The sequence below is a fragment of the Molossus molossus genome, unplaced genomic scaffold (assembly GCF_014108415.1).
Source record: "Molossus molossus isolate mMolMol1 unplaced genomic scaffold, mMolMol1.p scaffold_m16_p_16, whole genome shotgun sequence".
NCBI classification, from domain to species: Eukaryota; Metazoa; Chordata; class Mammalia; order Chiroptera; family Molossidae; genus Molossus; species Molossus molossus.
Genome location: NW_023425351.1, coordinates 29822094 through 29837687, shown reverse-complemented (window position 1 = coordinate 29837687; position 15594 = coordinate 29822094). Strand labels below are relative to the sequence as shown.

The 15594-nt window shown below is 39.0% G+C and overlaps 1 protein-coding gene across 2 annotated transcripts; it reads right to left on the bottom strand.

The window, feature by feature from the left end:
• Positions 1 to 2490: 2490 nt before the first annotated feature.
• TMEM70 (transmembrane protein 70) lies at positions 2491 to 8489 on the bottom strand. Of its 2 annotated transcripts, none has more exons than XM_036263810.1 (3): positions 8209 to 8489; positions 5950 to 6055; positions 2491 to 3872 (listed from the first exon to the last, which is right to left on the bottom strand). In XM_036263810.1, the coding sequence occupies exons 1-3, from the start codon at positions 8416 to 8418 to the stop codon at positions 3415 to 3417; spliced, it is 774 nt and encodes a 257-aa protein (XP_036119703.1). In that variant the 5' UTR covers positions 8419 to 8489; the 3' UTR covers positions 2491 to 3414. The 2 variants fall into 2 exon arrangements, with proteins under 2 accessions (XP_036119703.1, XP_036119704.1); XM_036263811.1 differs by lacking the exon at positions 8209 to 8489 and adding an exon at positions 7469 to 8106.
• Positions 8490 to 15594: the final 7105 nt, after the last annotated feature.

The following is a 15594-nucleotide window of genomic DNA, read 5'->3' as shown; positions in this document are numbered from 1 at the left end:
CTTTGGTCCACGAGCCGACACTCTAACTACTGAGCCAAACAGGCCAGGGCTATTGTGCACCTCTTGATGGATGACCACTGTGGTAGCCTGCCTCCAAGATGACTCTCAATGACCCTTACATAAGCAAATCTTGTGTAGTCCTCCCCAACAATAAGGCTGACCATGTGACTAACAAAATATTGCACAATGACAATGTGCGACTTCCAAGGTACATTATAAAATCTTGTGGCTTCCACTTCGCTCTCCTGGACCAACTGCTTTGTGGGAAGCAAACAGTCCTAAACAGAGTTCCATGAGGTGAGAAACTGAGGCCCCCTGCCAAAAAGCCAGCGCCGATGTATCAGCCACATGAGTGGGCCATCTTGGAAGTGCGTCCTGCGCCCCAGTCAGCCTTCAGATGACAGCAGCACCTGCTATCTTGATTAAAACCTCAAGAGCGAACCATTTAGCTGTCACTCCTGAATACCTGACCAGCAGACGTTGTGCAATATTATATGTTTCTTATTTTAAGCCTCTAAGTTTAAGGGGCAATTTTTTATGTAACAATATAACCTATGAATCAGTCTTGTCCAAAATAATCAAAACTCAATCTGATAAAGCCTCAAATCCAACTACCAATTTATAGGAATACAGAAGTCAGAGAAATATGTTAAATTACACCTTGGCAAAACAATCAGAAAATCTAGACCATGAAAACATGTAAAGAACAAACAATTCCGTTTCAGTCAACAGATAATTTGCAAAGAGGAAAATAAAAGTGAAAAAAAATGGAAGGGTCCACAATTTGAAGTCTTAAAAAACATGTCACAAATTGATGACTAAAGTGTGAACTTTACTTAGATTTTCATCCAAACAAAAAGGACTGGAGGGGAGGGTGGATTATAAAACAGTTGGATATTTGAACAGACTATTTTATAACATTGTGCAAAGTGCTTTAGGTATTATAATGGTCTAGTTGTTATATTTTTAAAGTCCTTATCTTATAGAGTTACAAAATTAAATATTTAAGGTTATGATGTCTGAGATGCTTCCCAATAAAAGTAGAGGGCAAGTAGTTGGTGTCTAGATGAAATAATATTGTCCACAAGTTGGTCATATTGGCTTCTTGTCCTCTTATACTTCTGAATGTTTGACATTACCAATGAAAAGCAACAACAAAAGTAGTGATCTGAAAAAATCAGAATACAATTTTAACAATTGTTTCCAAGCTAAGAATATTATTCATGGCCATTTTGTTACCTTTGTTCCCCAAAGCTGCAGTCTTTCAGTATAATGAACTCTACATTAAGGAAAATATTACATGTTATTGTCCAAGGGTATATTACCTAAGGTAATCCAGATGTCAGCTGGGATCACCCTGCCTTCTGAGACTCAAATAAACTGACTCAGTGCCCTTCATATACACAGACGGGGACTCATCACCTTTCCAATGTTTTCAAGATCACTCTTCCAGAGTTAAGGGGAGTGAAGTGGCATGGAGAGATGTGATACCTTTCTCCTCCCTACCTTAGCCCAAGTTGTTTCTACTGACAGACCTCAGGTGAAGAATCATGTCATCTTCTGCATGCTGATTCTTTTGAGAAGTCATCTTTCTCACTCAGTCTTTTAAGTTTTTCTTTTCCCTAACCTACCAAGCTGTCTTTGAAGAATTATTCCGATACCAACAAAAATAGGTTTTTCACTCCATTACAAAAGTGACAAAATGTTTACATGAATAGAGGACATTTGAAGAAAGGTATAATTGCCCTGGTCACCATGGCTCAGTGGTTAGAGTGTCAGCCCTAGGACCAAAAGGTCGAGGGTTTGATTCCTGGTCAAGGGCACATACCTGGGTTGCAGATTCGATCCAGGCCCTAGTCAGTGTGCATGCACAAGGCAACCAATTAATGTGTCTCTCACCTTGATGATCTCTCTCTCTCTCTCTCTCTCTCTCTCTCTCCCCCCCCTCCCCCCTCCCTCCCTTCCACTCTCTTAAAAATATATAGAAAAAATATCCTCAGGTGAGAATTAACAAACAACAAAAAAAGATACCATGTACTCAAAAAACAAATTATGATGAACGTGACCCTTAGAAAACTTTAAAATGTTAACAATGCTGTTTGTTTTATGAGAACTAGGAATTTTTTCTTGCTTCTACTTCCCAATATTTTATGAGCAATTTGATATGATTTTTTAAAAGAAAAATATAAATCACATTAGCTTCTGACAGCTTCAGACTTCAGTGATTGTCCCTATGAACTAGTGATGGCTCTGCTGCTTCCCCACCAACCTTCCTCATACAGAGGCAAGCCACGAAAATTAGCTTTACCACCTCGGCAGGCGATAAGACATTAAGCAGCTCCATACAGTCTGAGTGTTTGGTTCTTTCTTTTAATGTTTTTATTGATTTTTTAGAGAGGAAGGGAGAGATAGAAACATCAACTGACTGCCTCCTGCACATCCCCCACTGGGGATCAAGCCCACAACCTGGGCATGTGTTCTGACCAGGAATCGAACCAGGACCTCTCAGTCCATGGGACAATGCTCAATCCACTGAGCCACACCAGCCAGGCTGAGTGTTTGGTTCTTAACTGTGACTCTAGCAATGAACACAGACCTGGCATACTCTAGGCGCTTAATAAGTATCTACAGATCTAAAGAGCATGGTTTGAAGTCTTTGCTCTTGGCTGAAAATCCTTCATGGAAACCAAGTTTTATAAATAGAGGTAAAAATCTTAAAACACCAATACTTAGTATCGAGATTGCTATTTTATAAAACGTACTGTCCACCTACTTAGTATATGTGCTTTTCCTACTTATAGGGTGCACCAAGGAAGGAGTGCACACGAGGGACAAATGGAACCACAGAACACAACACTGCTTAGGTCCCCCTTTCCCCCACAGCTGACCACATGGAGAACCTTATTATGGGTAGCCCTGCCAGAGATTGCAGGCAACAAGCTCGCACTAAACCAAAAGAAAGCAGATTACCACTGCTTTCCAGAGCTTAAAAATAGTTTTTAATGTGAGAAATGACAGTATCAATGCTCTTAGAAAAATCTAAACACAAGGAAAAATAACTTCCCTCATTTGTTTGACATCTTACCCCCAACAAAGGAAAAATAACTCTCCCTTTTGTGTCTGACATCTGATCCCCAGCTGAGAGGCAACCATACTTATTCCATTACTCATGCATATGCCAGCATGTACATGTATTTTCACACTCTTTAAAAACACAAATGGTGGAATATTAAGTTTTGTTTTGCAAACATAGCTTGTTATTATAAAGGAACATAATTCTCTGAAAAGTAATCAAGTTGTTTGCTACAGTTTCAAATTATTTTTATCAGTCACTAACAAAAAACAAAAGGCAATTTTATTATTTTACATGGGAAAAATAAATCACATTGAAGCACAAACATAAAAACGACAGACTTATTTCTCATCTTCAAGCTGTTTCTTTTCACTGGCTTCCTCCATATCAAAAGTGAATGGTTTGTCATAACCCATTAGATGGTCATAGTCTCTGGGGTCTGGAAAGAGACCTGGATTAACTAACAGTGATTTTGTTTTAGCATAAAATGTGGTAAACACGTGTGTGCTGTTTGGAATCTTTACGTCATTCTGGTGAAACACGGTACTCATTTCTGAAAGCAAAACACTGTAAGTAATGGCTTTGTAAGTGTCTGTCGTGGCCTCATGGTACAACCGAATGACATAACCTTTTGTAATAAAGTGAAGCAGGACTGGAGTGATCACTGTAAAACTTCCTATGATGCCATAAAATAAGATTTGCAAAGGCAGACTTCCAAATATAACATTATTTTGTGCAAAAATGTATGGTAGAAATGCAAGGCTGATCACACTTGTAGAATAAGAGAAACATTTCACACCTAAATAGGAAAAAAAAAAAGGGAGAGGATTAATACTTTTAAATTTTATAAAAGAATCAACCTATCCAATTACTTTCCACCTTTCTTCTTACTATGTCTTCATTAAAACTACAAGATCAAAATACATGTGTTATAACATTCCAGGTTCTGTCTTAAGCACTTTACATATTTTATTCATGAAAACTATAGATAGTCCTATAACATATGCATAATTATTATCATGAAGTATTTTTTAAGAGATGAGGAAAATGAGGAACTTGCCTGATCAAGGTCACATAGCTACCAAGTGGCAGAGCTAGGATTCAAATCTAGGCCATGTGACTCAAGTCCAGGCCATTGGCCATTCCAATGTACTGCCTCTCCAAATGGGAAATCTGCTTTAGGGTTAACTGGCCTCTACCTCAGTTCCCCCAAAAAGATTTACTATTACTCAAAGATCCTTATGAATACTATAAAAATAAATTCAGTCAGCACATTATCAAATAAAATTATTAACAAGCACTTGCACATATCTAATATGAAATCTTCAAATGCACCCGCCTGGTATGGCTCAGTGGACTGAGCTTCGTCCCATGGACTGAGAGGTTCCGGTTCAATCCCCATCAGGGCACATGTCCGGGTTGCGGGTTCAATCTCCAGTAGGGGGCATGCAGGAGGCAGCCAATCGATGTTTTCTCTCTCACATTAATGTTTCTCTCTCTCTCTCTCCTTTCACCCATCTCTAAAAAATCAATAAAAACATTTTTTTTTTAAATCTTCAAACGTGGAGCTAACTTTATCAAACTAAGTGCCCAGGTTTAAAACAACAAATTACCAAAAGTAAAAAATGAAAAAGAACACCAGTGGATAAGAAATACATGGGAAATGTATTCAACTTATATTAGAAAGATTTAATATCAATGACTTCTGAACTGTATATTTAAAAATGGCTGGTGTGGCTCAGTTGGTTGGGCATTGTCTCATACCCCAAAAGGTTGCTGGTTCGATTACTGGTCAGGGCACACACAAGAAATAATCAATAAATGTATAAATAAGTGGAACAACAAATGGATGTTTCTCTCTCCCTCCCTTCCTCTCACTCTAAAATCAATCAATCAATAATTACTTTAAAAAACACAAATGCAGATGTGGGTGCTGAAATCTTATGGTGGACTTGGTTACAAAAATAATCCTCAGCCCTGGCCGGTTTGGCTCAGCGGTTAGAGGGACGGCCTGCGGTCCAGAGAGACCCGGGTTCAGTTCCCGCTAAGGGCACATACCTTGGTTGCAGTTTGTCCCGGCCCTGGATGGGTTGTGCAGGTGGCAACCACTCAGTGTGTCCCTTCCATGTCCATGTTTCTCTCTCTCTTTCTCTCCCTCTCTCTCCCTCCCACTGTATCTGAACAAAAAATGGAAGTGTCCTCGGGCAAGGATAAAAAAAATAATAATAATAATCCTCAGATTATAATGAGAAGCTAATTTCTCCTGACTTTCCCTACTAAATTGTTCTACACTAAATCCTAAATTATGATCTAAGGAAAGAGCTTTAAACTTGCAGCAATTTAGCACATTGTCTTTTCCTTCTCCATAACTCTCTACCACCTGGAAAAGCCACAATAAACATGTTTGTTGAAAGTTCTGAAATGACCTGAAAAAATGTATTAAAAAAGTATTACATGCTCATTTTAACTGCCAAATTTTAAAATATATGAAATAAATGTCTATTCCCTGAAAACAACTACTCTTCAGAGGTATTCTTCCATTCTTTTTTCTCTGTATATTCAAACATTACACAAATACACACTTTTTGTTTTTTTATTTTGTTGTTAAACATCCCAAGAGGTAAACAAAGGAAGGAAGCTTTAATACTCAGCCATAAGATCACAAAGTAATAATAGACTTCAAAAATCTATTTTAAATCTGAAATTGCAAAGGTCTCAACCTCTAAATGTTGTATCAACAGGCCACAAGAAAAAAACTGTAATCTAATTTTTCCTTGTCTTGCAATTAAGAGGTGCTAAAGTAACACATGCTAAGAGCTTTTTTTAACAATTAAAAGGGAAAAAAAAAGAAAATACCCTCATTTCTGATTACCCACCAAATACTGTTCGGGCCAGATTCCCAGTATATATCAGTCTTCCATCTTCTGATTTTTCAACTTGCGTATGTAAGCATTGAACACATCTTTCCCAACAAACAGGTATCTATTGAAACAGAGAGCTTTATAAGTATGTACATAGTAAATTGCATTTAGACTAACTTTTAAATTTAAAACAAATTTTTCTAAGATAATAAGAGCCCTGGCTGTCTTGCTCAGTGGTTAGAGTGTCAGCCCATGGACTGAAGAGCCTCTGGTTCAATTCTGGTCAAGGGCACGTAACTTGCTTTCAGTTTGGTCCCCAATCCAACTAGTCAGGTCGTGCAGGAGGGAATCAATCATGAGTCAGGATTAAAAATATATATATATTATGGCACTGGCCGGTTTGGTTCAGCAGTTAGAGCGTCGCCCCATGGACGAGAGAGGCCCGGGTTCAGTTCCCGCTAAGGACATGTACCTCGGTTGCAGTTTGTCCCTGGCCCTGGTTGGGGTCGTGTGGGGGCAGCCAGTCGGTGTGTCTCTCACACATGGATGTTTCTCTCTCTCTTCCTCCTTCTCTCCCTCCCACTCTGTATCTCAAGATAAAATACAAAAATGTCCTCGGGTGAGGATAAAAAAAAAAGGATTATGAAGAGAGAACTTGTCACATAAGATGATTTAAGGAATTCTCCCAAATAATCTATAGAGCTAAAGAAATCAAACTGGTTGCCTGGCCCATGTGGTTCACAGGTTGAACATGCACCAAGAGGTTGCTGGTTCAATTCCTGGTCAGGGCACATGCCCAGATTGTGGGCCCAATCCCCAGTGGGGGGCATGTCGGAGGTGGCCAATCGATGTTCTCTCTCATTGATGTTTCTATCTCTCTCTCCCTCTCCCTTCCTCTCTCTCTAAAATCAATAAAGAAAAAAAATAAAAACAACAAGAAATCAAACTGGCTAACAGAATGACTTTCCTTAATTTTAGTTATAACTAGACACATGTTGAGTTTCAGTTTGAAGACCTAGGTTTGCATCCCAGCTCCAAGCTTTTGAAATAGTGTGACCTTAAAAAAGTTTACTGGAATTGCTTCTTCTATTCCACTGTTAATGAGAACATCACACTTGTTTGATTATCAAAGATTTACATGCATTTGCTCTTCAAAAACTAAAATTAATTGTAATAATGTAAATTATTTTTTTATTTTTTTAATTCTCACCTGAGAATATTTTTACATTTACCTTCAGATAGAGTGGGAGGGAGGGAGAGAGAGAAACACAGATGTGAGAGACACATCACTGGTTGCCAACCACAGGACCCATCCGAGGTATGTGCCTTTGGCAGGAATGGAACCTGGGACTCTGGTCGCAAGCCCACGCGCTAACCGCTGAGCTGAACCGGCCAGGGCAGTAATGTAAATTATTAAGTTAATGTGATTATTAAAAATTATTTTAAATAAACTAATTTTAATAATGTAAGTAAAACACTGAAAAATCAGATTGTGTAAAGTTCAGACTGTTTTTAATACTTCTAAAATACTTACACTATAGCTAGTACCACACACACACACACAAAAGTCTTCCTTCGGGCCTGTATCCATCCCCTTGCATCCCTACTTGAAACCTCCCATCAAATTTCACAGGAACAAAAGTCCCCCGAGCATCTGAAAATGAATTTCACAAGACACACACTTTAAAAGGCATGCTCTGCTTTACTATAGATTCCAATTCCCATGTTAGACATTTCCTCCAAGTTTCAACCATGTCTGCTAATCCTGATATTTCATAGGTCAGGATTAGAAGACAATTAACTCAGATTAAAATGAGAGGATTAATTTCTCCGTCCTTTTTCCAGGGAGCAAACGAACTCCTAAAAAACAGAACCATCTAATAAAAAATAGAACTCAAAGTCAGGTTATCCAAATTCGTAATTCGGAATCCAGGTGGTACATGTACTTTTTGTTGCAAATTAACCTTTCCGAGCTTCTGCAAAAGGGCAGGAGAGAAAATAAATCTCCACAAACCCGTTGGATTTGCAACCGCCTGTAAAGTGCTTGGAACTACCCAGGGAATAACCAATTTACACCGAATGCTCCTATACTCGCTCCTAGACCACGGGCTGTTCCCGAGGCGACACCTGCTACTCCCACGGACCCCGCAGAAGGCTCCTTCTGCACTGGAGCCAAGGGCGTCCCTAAACTGCCGGAGAGCCGAGGCTCCCCGGATAGGGCGCTACGCTCACTTCCCACCCTTACACCGGCCCTCCAGCCCTCCGACGGCCGACCTGCGCTGGCACGGGACGCCGGGAAGGCGGCGCGACTCCCCGCAGCACCGAGCTCCCGCCGCCGCCCGGCCTCGAAGAGCTGCTGCCGGAGGCCGCCCGCGAGACGGCCGCCCCGGGGCCTCGGAGCGCGGTGGCCGCCCACAGCGCCGCCCTCTTTCCGCAGAGCCGCGGTCCGGCCGCCCACCGGCCGCCCACCGCCAGCAGCAGCATTCCGCACGTGAGAAGACGCAGGGGACAGCGCTGCGGCCGCCGCCGAGAGCCCTGAACGCCGGCTCCTAACCCGATCGCAGCCCCACTGGTCGCGCACGCCCCGTGCCCTAGAGCCTCACCCGGCTGGATTGGCCGCCGAACGTGCGCGGAATATGCGGCCCGCCGGCAACCTTTACCCGGTCTCGCGCGTTCCCGTCCGCGGAGCTCTGAAACCGCGACACCGGCCCCCCGCTGCCGCAGCCCGCAGACGCCCAGCCTGCACCCCGGGCTTCCCTTCCCGGAGTGTGGCGCCCCGCGTGCCTGTGTGGAAGGACTGAGGGGAGAGCCGTGAACGAAGGACAAAGCCTGGAAGCCGGGGTTAAATCTTTCATTCTTGTGGGCGTCATTTTCTAGGCCCCCCAAAAAACGATCTTCTTTGCGGAAAATGATTTTAGCCTGTTGACACTGAAGAATAATACTTTATATGATTTGAACGAAAATGAATGGTACTTTAATGCAGCCAGTGGGCTGATAGAAAATAAATGGAACTAGTTCATAGAATGCTGATACTTGTTAAATTTGTCTTGGGGAATCATTCACATTCATTTAAACACTCCTTCACTACTTGTTAAAGTGGTTAAGCATCTATTGTCAGAACTAAGTTCAAAGCAGAGGATACAAAGATACTGGATATAATGGGGAATCCACAATGCTCACATAGTGGAGGAAACACCTATACATAAGCTAAAATATCATGCTGTAATATAATTAAAATAGACTAATTCACAAGAAGCTACAGAACCCGTAAAACATCATGATTAATTTGGCCTCAGACTAAAGGCTTCAAGTTCAGCTTAGTCTTGAAGGATGAGCATCCAACTAGTAAAAGCACACTTTTGTTTACTATTTGAGAACTGTTTTTGACTCAACATGTTATTTGCATAAGAGCAAAACAAACTAATAGTCCAAAATAATATCACCTTGGAAACTCCAAATCCTGTCTACTTTTTTCTGGGTACCCAGAAGGATAAAGTTATACTACTTCTTCATGAATAACTTCATTCTGAAAGTTCCACTTACATTTTAAAAACACTTCTAAAAACATGAATTATCTCCAGCTGGTGTGGCCCAGTCAGGCTACATGCCCAGGTTGTGGGCCAAATGGGGGGGCGGTGCATGCAGAAGGTGGCCAATCGATGTTCTCTCTCATGGATGTTTCTATCTTTCACTCCCTCTCCCTTCTTCTCTCTCTAAAATCAATAAAAAAAAATTTTTTTAAGTAAAATGCCAAATTTATTTTTTAAATCAATTATCCATTATTTTACTGATACATATTTAACTTTTTCTGTTCATATAGTTATTTTTAATATTGTTAAAAAGATAAACAGGCATATTAAGAATTTTTAGTTTATTTAAGCAAAATGTATACAAATCAGGCAGTGCCAAACTGGAAATGATTAGGAGGGTTCAACTGACTGGAGCTAAGGGCAAAGTTTTCACAAGATGCGCAGGCAAAGCAAAGAAATTATTTGATTGGCTATAATTTAAGCAGTTACATTACTTGGGAAAACCTAGTTGGCTATTTGTGATTCATTCTTCTTCTTATCCTTGAGGCATTTACAAGAATTGACTCGAGCTTAGATTTTGGTTTCCTTATAGGCTACCAAGTTTCAGAGTAATCTCAGTCTAATGGCCTTATTTGATTACTTCAATAATATGCTGAGAAAACCTGTATGTTTATCTTCTGTTAAGCTTAGTTTTTTCCTACAGATACAATCAGTAAGTAAAACATTTGGTCTACTTCTTAAGCTTTCTTAAATAGCTAAAATGAGATCATGTTCTGAAAACTGTGCTATAAATTATAGGAAATTGTTACGCATTGTTAGATTTCCCAAGTCTAGCAATTTGGAGACATTTTTTTAATGTAAACTACTTGAATGGGATTTCAGAGTGATACTAACTAAGGCTGTTTTAAAAAGAAACTTTGATTCCTTGTTAATATAATCTGAGAGGTTCTCTTTAAAAATGGAGGCTGATGAAAAAATTAAAACTGGTTATCACTTATAAACTGTATGGCCATCATTATTATATATAATTTTTTATTTTTAGCTATCTTTCCTCTCCATTCACCAACCTTCTTTCCATCCATAAGGTGAGACTAAGAGCAGAATGGCATGATGGAAAAAAAAGGAAAAGAAAAATTTTGGTAAAGCTAGTATATTGATAAGAACTCTAAATACTTTTTTATACACTACAGATTTAAAACATATACTGGGATAATCTTTCTAGAAAATAATTTGTCAACAAATTATCAAGATCTTTTAAAATGGTCATATTCTAAAGAAATAATCAGAAACATGGTCAAAGATCTCTCAAAGATACTGAACACAGCATTATTTAAAATGATTTTAAAATGGAAATAAGGTGAATAGCCAACACTAAGAAATACTTAAGTGAATCATGGTACATTTAGGCAATGTAATTCTATACAAACATTTAAAACAATGCTTGTGGAGATTTTGGTTACAGAGCTTTTGAGATTTGGGTTTTTGAGATTTGTTGAGTTGCAAAGTAAATAATATACAGAACCATATATATACAGTGTGTTACATGCCATTGGGCAGTTCGGACTCCTGGCGATCCCATGAAAGGGACATCTACAAGGTCCTATCCTCAACAGCCCTGCTCAGCTTCTGTAGACACAACCTATGGCTTCTTTTATGGAATCAACCCATCTCATATTTGGTCTTCCTCTTTTCCTGCTGCCTTCTATTTTTCCCAGCATTATTTACAGTGATACCTCGGTTCTCGAACGCCTTGACTTTCGACCAAACAGGTATTCGACCAGGAGATTCGAGAAACTTTTGTCTTGGAATCCGAACAAATATTTGGAACTCGAACTTCCGAGATGAGCCGAGTTGAGCCGAATGGCGTTCATTCGGCCCAGCGCGCCTTGCTTGCGTCATCAGTGTGAGTGCAGAGAGTCACGCTTTGTGGAGAGAGTCACGCTTTACACTGAATTTAACCCTTAGACATACTGTACACTTTTATTTCTTGTTGAGACTTATGTTTTTCTACATATTATATACAAATTAGGCCAGTAAATAGGCATTTTCTGGGGCTTGGAACGAATTAATCCAGTTTCCATTATTTCCTATTGGGTTTCATTGCTTCGGTTCTCGAACAATTTGGTTCTCGACCGTCCTCCTGGAACGAATTATGTTCGAGAACCGAGGTATCACTGTACTCCATTGTGTATATGTACCACTACTTTTTTATCCATTCATCCACTGATGGACACTTGGGCTGTTTCCAGATCTTAGCTATTGTAAATAGTACTGCTACAAACATGGGGGTACATATATTCTTTCTGATTGGTGTTTCAGGCTTCTTAGGGTATATTCCTAGAAGTGGGATCACTGGGTCAAATGGAAGTTCAATTTTTAATTTTTTGAGGTAACACCATATTGTTTTCCATAGTGGCTTCAGCAGTCTGCATTCTCACCAGCAGTGTACTAGAGTCCCCTTTTCTCCACACCCTCGCCACACTTGTTTGATGATTTGTTGATGGCGGCCATTCTGACAGGTGTAAGGTGATACCTCATAGTTGTTTTAATTTGCATCTCTCTGATGGTTAGTGATGTTGAACATTTCTTCATATGTCTCTTGGCCATTTGTATGTCCTGTTTGGAGAGGTGTCTATTCAGCTCCTCTGCCCATTTTTTAATTGGGTTCTTTGTCTTCCTTTTGTTGAGTTGTATGAGTACTCTATATATTTTGGAAATTAACCCCTTATCTGATGTATAATTGGCAATGATGTTCTCCCATACAGTGCATTGCCTTTCCATTTTGACGGTTGTTTCTTTTGCTGTGCAGAAGCTTTTCAGTTTGATGTAGTCCCAGGTGTACATTTTTTTCTTTGTTTCTGTTGCCTTGGGTGATGTATCAGTGAAAATTCTGCTGCGTATGATGTCCAGAATTTTGTTGCCTACATTTTCTTCTAGAATTTTTATGGATTCACATTTAAGTTTTTTATCCATTTGGAGTTTATTTTTGTGTATGGTGTAAGTTGATGGTCTAGTTTCATTTGTTTGCATGTAGCTGTCCAATTTTCCCAACACCATTTATTAAAGAGGCTGTCTTTACTCCACTGTATGCTCTTGCCACTTTTGTCAAATATTAATTGAGCATATTGCCTTGGGTCCATTTCTGGGTTCTCTGTTCTGTTCCACTGGTCTATATGCCTGATCTTCTGCAAGTACCAGGTTGTTTTGATTACAGTGGCTTTGTAGTATAACCTGATATCTGGTATTGTGATCCCACCTACTTTGTCCTTCTTTTTCAAGATTGCTGCGGCTATTCGGGGTCTTTTTTGGTTGCATATGAACTTTTGAAGTATTTGTTCTAGTTCTGTGAAATATGCCATTGGTATTTTGATGGGTATTGCATTGAATCTATAAATTGCTTTGGGTAATATGGACATTTTAATGATGTCAATTCTTCCAATCCATGAACAAAGTATGTGCTTCCACTTTTTTATATCTTCCTCTATTTCTTTTTTCAATGTCCAGTAGTTTTCTGCAAATAGGTCCTTTACTTCTTTGGTTAAGTTTATTCCTAGGTATCTTAATTTTTTGTCATGATGGTAAATGGGATTGTTTTTGCAGTTTCTCTTTCTGTGAGTTCATCATTGGTGTATAAGAATGTCGTCGATTTCTTGACGTTAATTTTGTATCCTGCTACTTTGCCAAATTCATTTAGTAAGTCTAGTAGATTTTTGATGGAGTCTTTAGAGTTTTCTATGTATAATATCATGTCATCAGTGAATAATGACAGTTTCACTTCCTCCTTTCCAATTTGGATCCCTTTTATTTTGTCTTCATGTCTGATTGCTATGGCTAAGACTTCCAGTACTATGTTAAATAAGAGTGGCAAAAGTGGGCATCCCTGTCTTGTTCCTGTTCTTAACGGAAATGTTTTTAGTTTCTGCCCATTGAGCATGATGTTGGCTGTAGGTCTTTCATATATGGCCTTTATTATGTCGAGATATGATCCCTCTATTCCCACATTGCTGAGCGTTTTTATCAGAAATGGATGCTGGATTTTGCCGAAGGCTTTTCGGCATCTATTGATATGATCATGTGGTTTTTATTCTTCATTTTGTTTTTGTGGTGTATCACATTTATTGATTTGCGAATATTGTATCAGCCTTGCATCCCTGGGATGAATCCCATTTGGTAATGGTGAATAATTTTTTTGATGTATTGCTGGATCCGAATTGCTAGTATTTTGTTCAGGATTTTGGCGTCTTTATTCATAAGATATTGGCCTGTAGTTTTCTTTCTTTGTAGTGTCTTTTTCTGGTTTTGGAATTAGGATTATGCTGGCCTCATAAACCGAGTTTGGAAGTCTTCCTTCTTGAATTTTTTGAAATAGTTTGAGGAGAATGGGTTTTAGTTCTTTTTTGAATCTTCGGTAAAACTCCCCCATGAAGCCATTCGGGCCTGGGCTTTTGTTTGCTGGGAGAGTCTTGTTTACCTCTTCAATTTCCTTAGTTGTTATTGGTCTGTTCAGGTTTTCATCTCTTCCCCGTCCAGTTTTGGGAGACTGTGTGTTTCTAGAAATTTGTCCATTTCACTTAGATTGTCGAATTTGTTGCCATATAATTGTAGTAGCTGTTAACGATCTTTTGTATTTCTGTGGTGTCAGTTGGTACTTCTCCTCTTTCATTTCTGATTTTGTTTCTTGGTGAGTCTAGCTAAGGGTCCATCAATCTTGTTTATCTTTTTGAAAAACCAGCTCTTTGTTTCATTGATCCTTTGAATTGTTTTTTTGGTCTCTATGTCATTTATTTCTGCTCTGATCTTTACTATTTCCTTCCTTCTACTTGCTCTGGGATTTTCTTCTTGTTTTTTGTTTTGTTTTGTTTTGTTTTTCTAATTCTTTAAATTGTGAGGTTAGACAGTCAATTAGAAATTTTTCTTGTTTCTTGAGGTAGGCCGGTAGTGCTATGAACTTCCCTCTCAGAACTGCTTTTGCTGCATCCTATAGATTTTGTGTTGTTGTGTGTTCATTTTCAATGGTTTCCAGGAAGTTTTTAATTTCTTCCTTGATCTCCAAGGTAACCCATTCATTGTTTAATAAAATGTTATTTAGCCTCCATGTGTTCAAATGTCTTTGCATGTTTTTGTTGCAATTGATTTCTAGTTTCATGCCATTGTGATATGAGAAGTTGCTTGATATGATTTCAATCTTCTTGAACTTGTAGAGATTTAATTTGTGTCCTATCATGTGGTCTATCTTTGATTAATATCTGCCATGACGAAGTAACCGCTTGAGCTAAAGCCGACCCTCATGTGGTCTATCTTTGAGAATGTCCCGTGTGCACTTGAGAAGAATGTGAATTCTGTAGTTTTGGGGTGTAGTTCTCTGTAGATATCTATTAAATCCATTTGGTCTAGTGCTTCTTTTAGAGTCTCTGTTTCCTTGCTAATTTTTTGTCTAGAGGATCTATCCAGTGGTGTCAACAAGGTGTTGAAGTCCCCTGCTATGATTGTATTGCTGTCGATTTCTCCTGGGAAGTCCTCCAGAAGATTTTTACTATATTTTGGTGCTCCTATATTGGGTGCATATGTTTATCAAGGTTATATCTTCCTGTTGGATAGATCCTTTCAATATTATGTAGTGGCCTTCTTTGTCTCTAGTTATGGCCTTCATTTTGAAATCTATTTTATCAGATATGAGTATTGCTATCCCAGCTTTTTTTTGCTGTCCGTTTGCTTGGAAGATTTTTTTCCGTCCCTTCACTTTCAACCTATGTGAGTCTTTTGTTGTGACATGGATCTCTTGTAAACAACATATAGATGAGTCATGCTTTCTTATCCAATCAGCTACTCTGTGTCTTTTTATCGAAGCATTCAGTCCATTTACATTTAAGGTGATTATTGATATGTACTTATTTATTGACATTTTTGTTTAGTTTGGTTATATTTTTCTTCCTATTTCATCTACTAATTACAGCAGTCCTTTTAACATTTCTGGTTTGGTGCTAATGTATTCCCTTAGCTTTTTTTTTTTTTGGTCTACTAAGCTCTTTATTTGACCTTCTATTTTGAATGACAGCCTTGCTGGGTAGAGTAGTCTTGGATTGAGATCCTTGTTTTTCATGACCTTGATTATCTCATGCCATTCCCTTCT

Excerpts from the sequence above, each read along its gene's own strand:
- TMEM70 (XM_036263810.1), bottom strand. The coding sequence starts at position 8,418 with ATGCTGCTGCTGGCGGTGGGCGGCCGGTGGGCGGCCGGACCGCGGCTC. Across the intron at positions 6,056-8,208 it reads GGCGTCCCGTGCCAGCGCAG|ATACCTGTTTGTTGGGAAAG; the intron begins GTCGGCCGTCGG and ends CTGTTTCAATAG. Across the intron at positions 3,873-5,949 it reads TCTGGCCCGAACAGTATTTG|GTGTGAAATGTTTCTCTTAT; the intron begins GTGGGTAATCAG and ends TTTCCTATTTAG.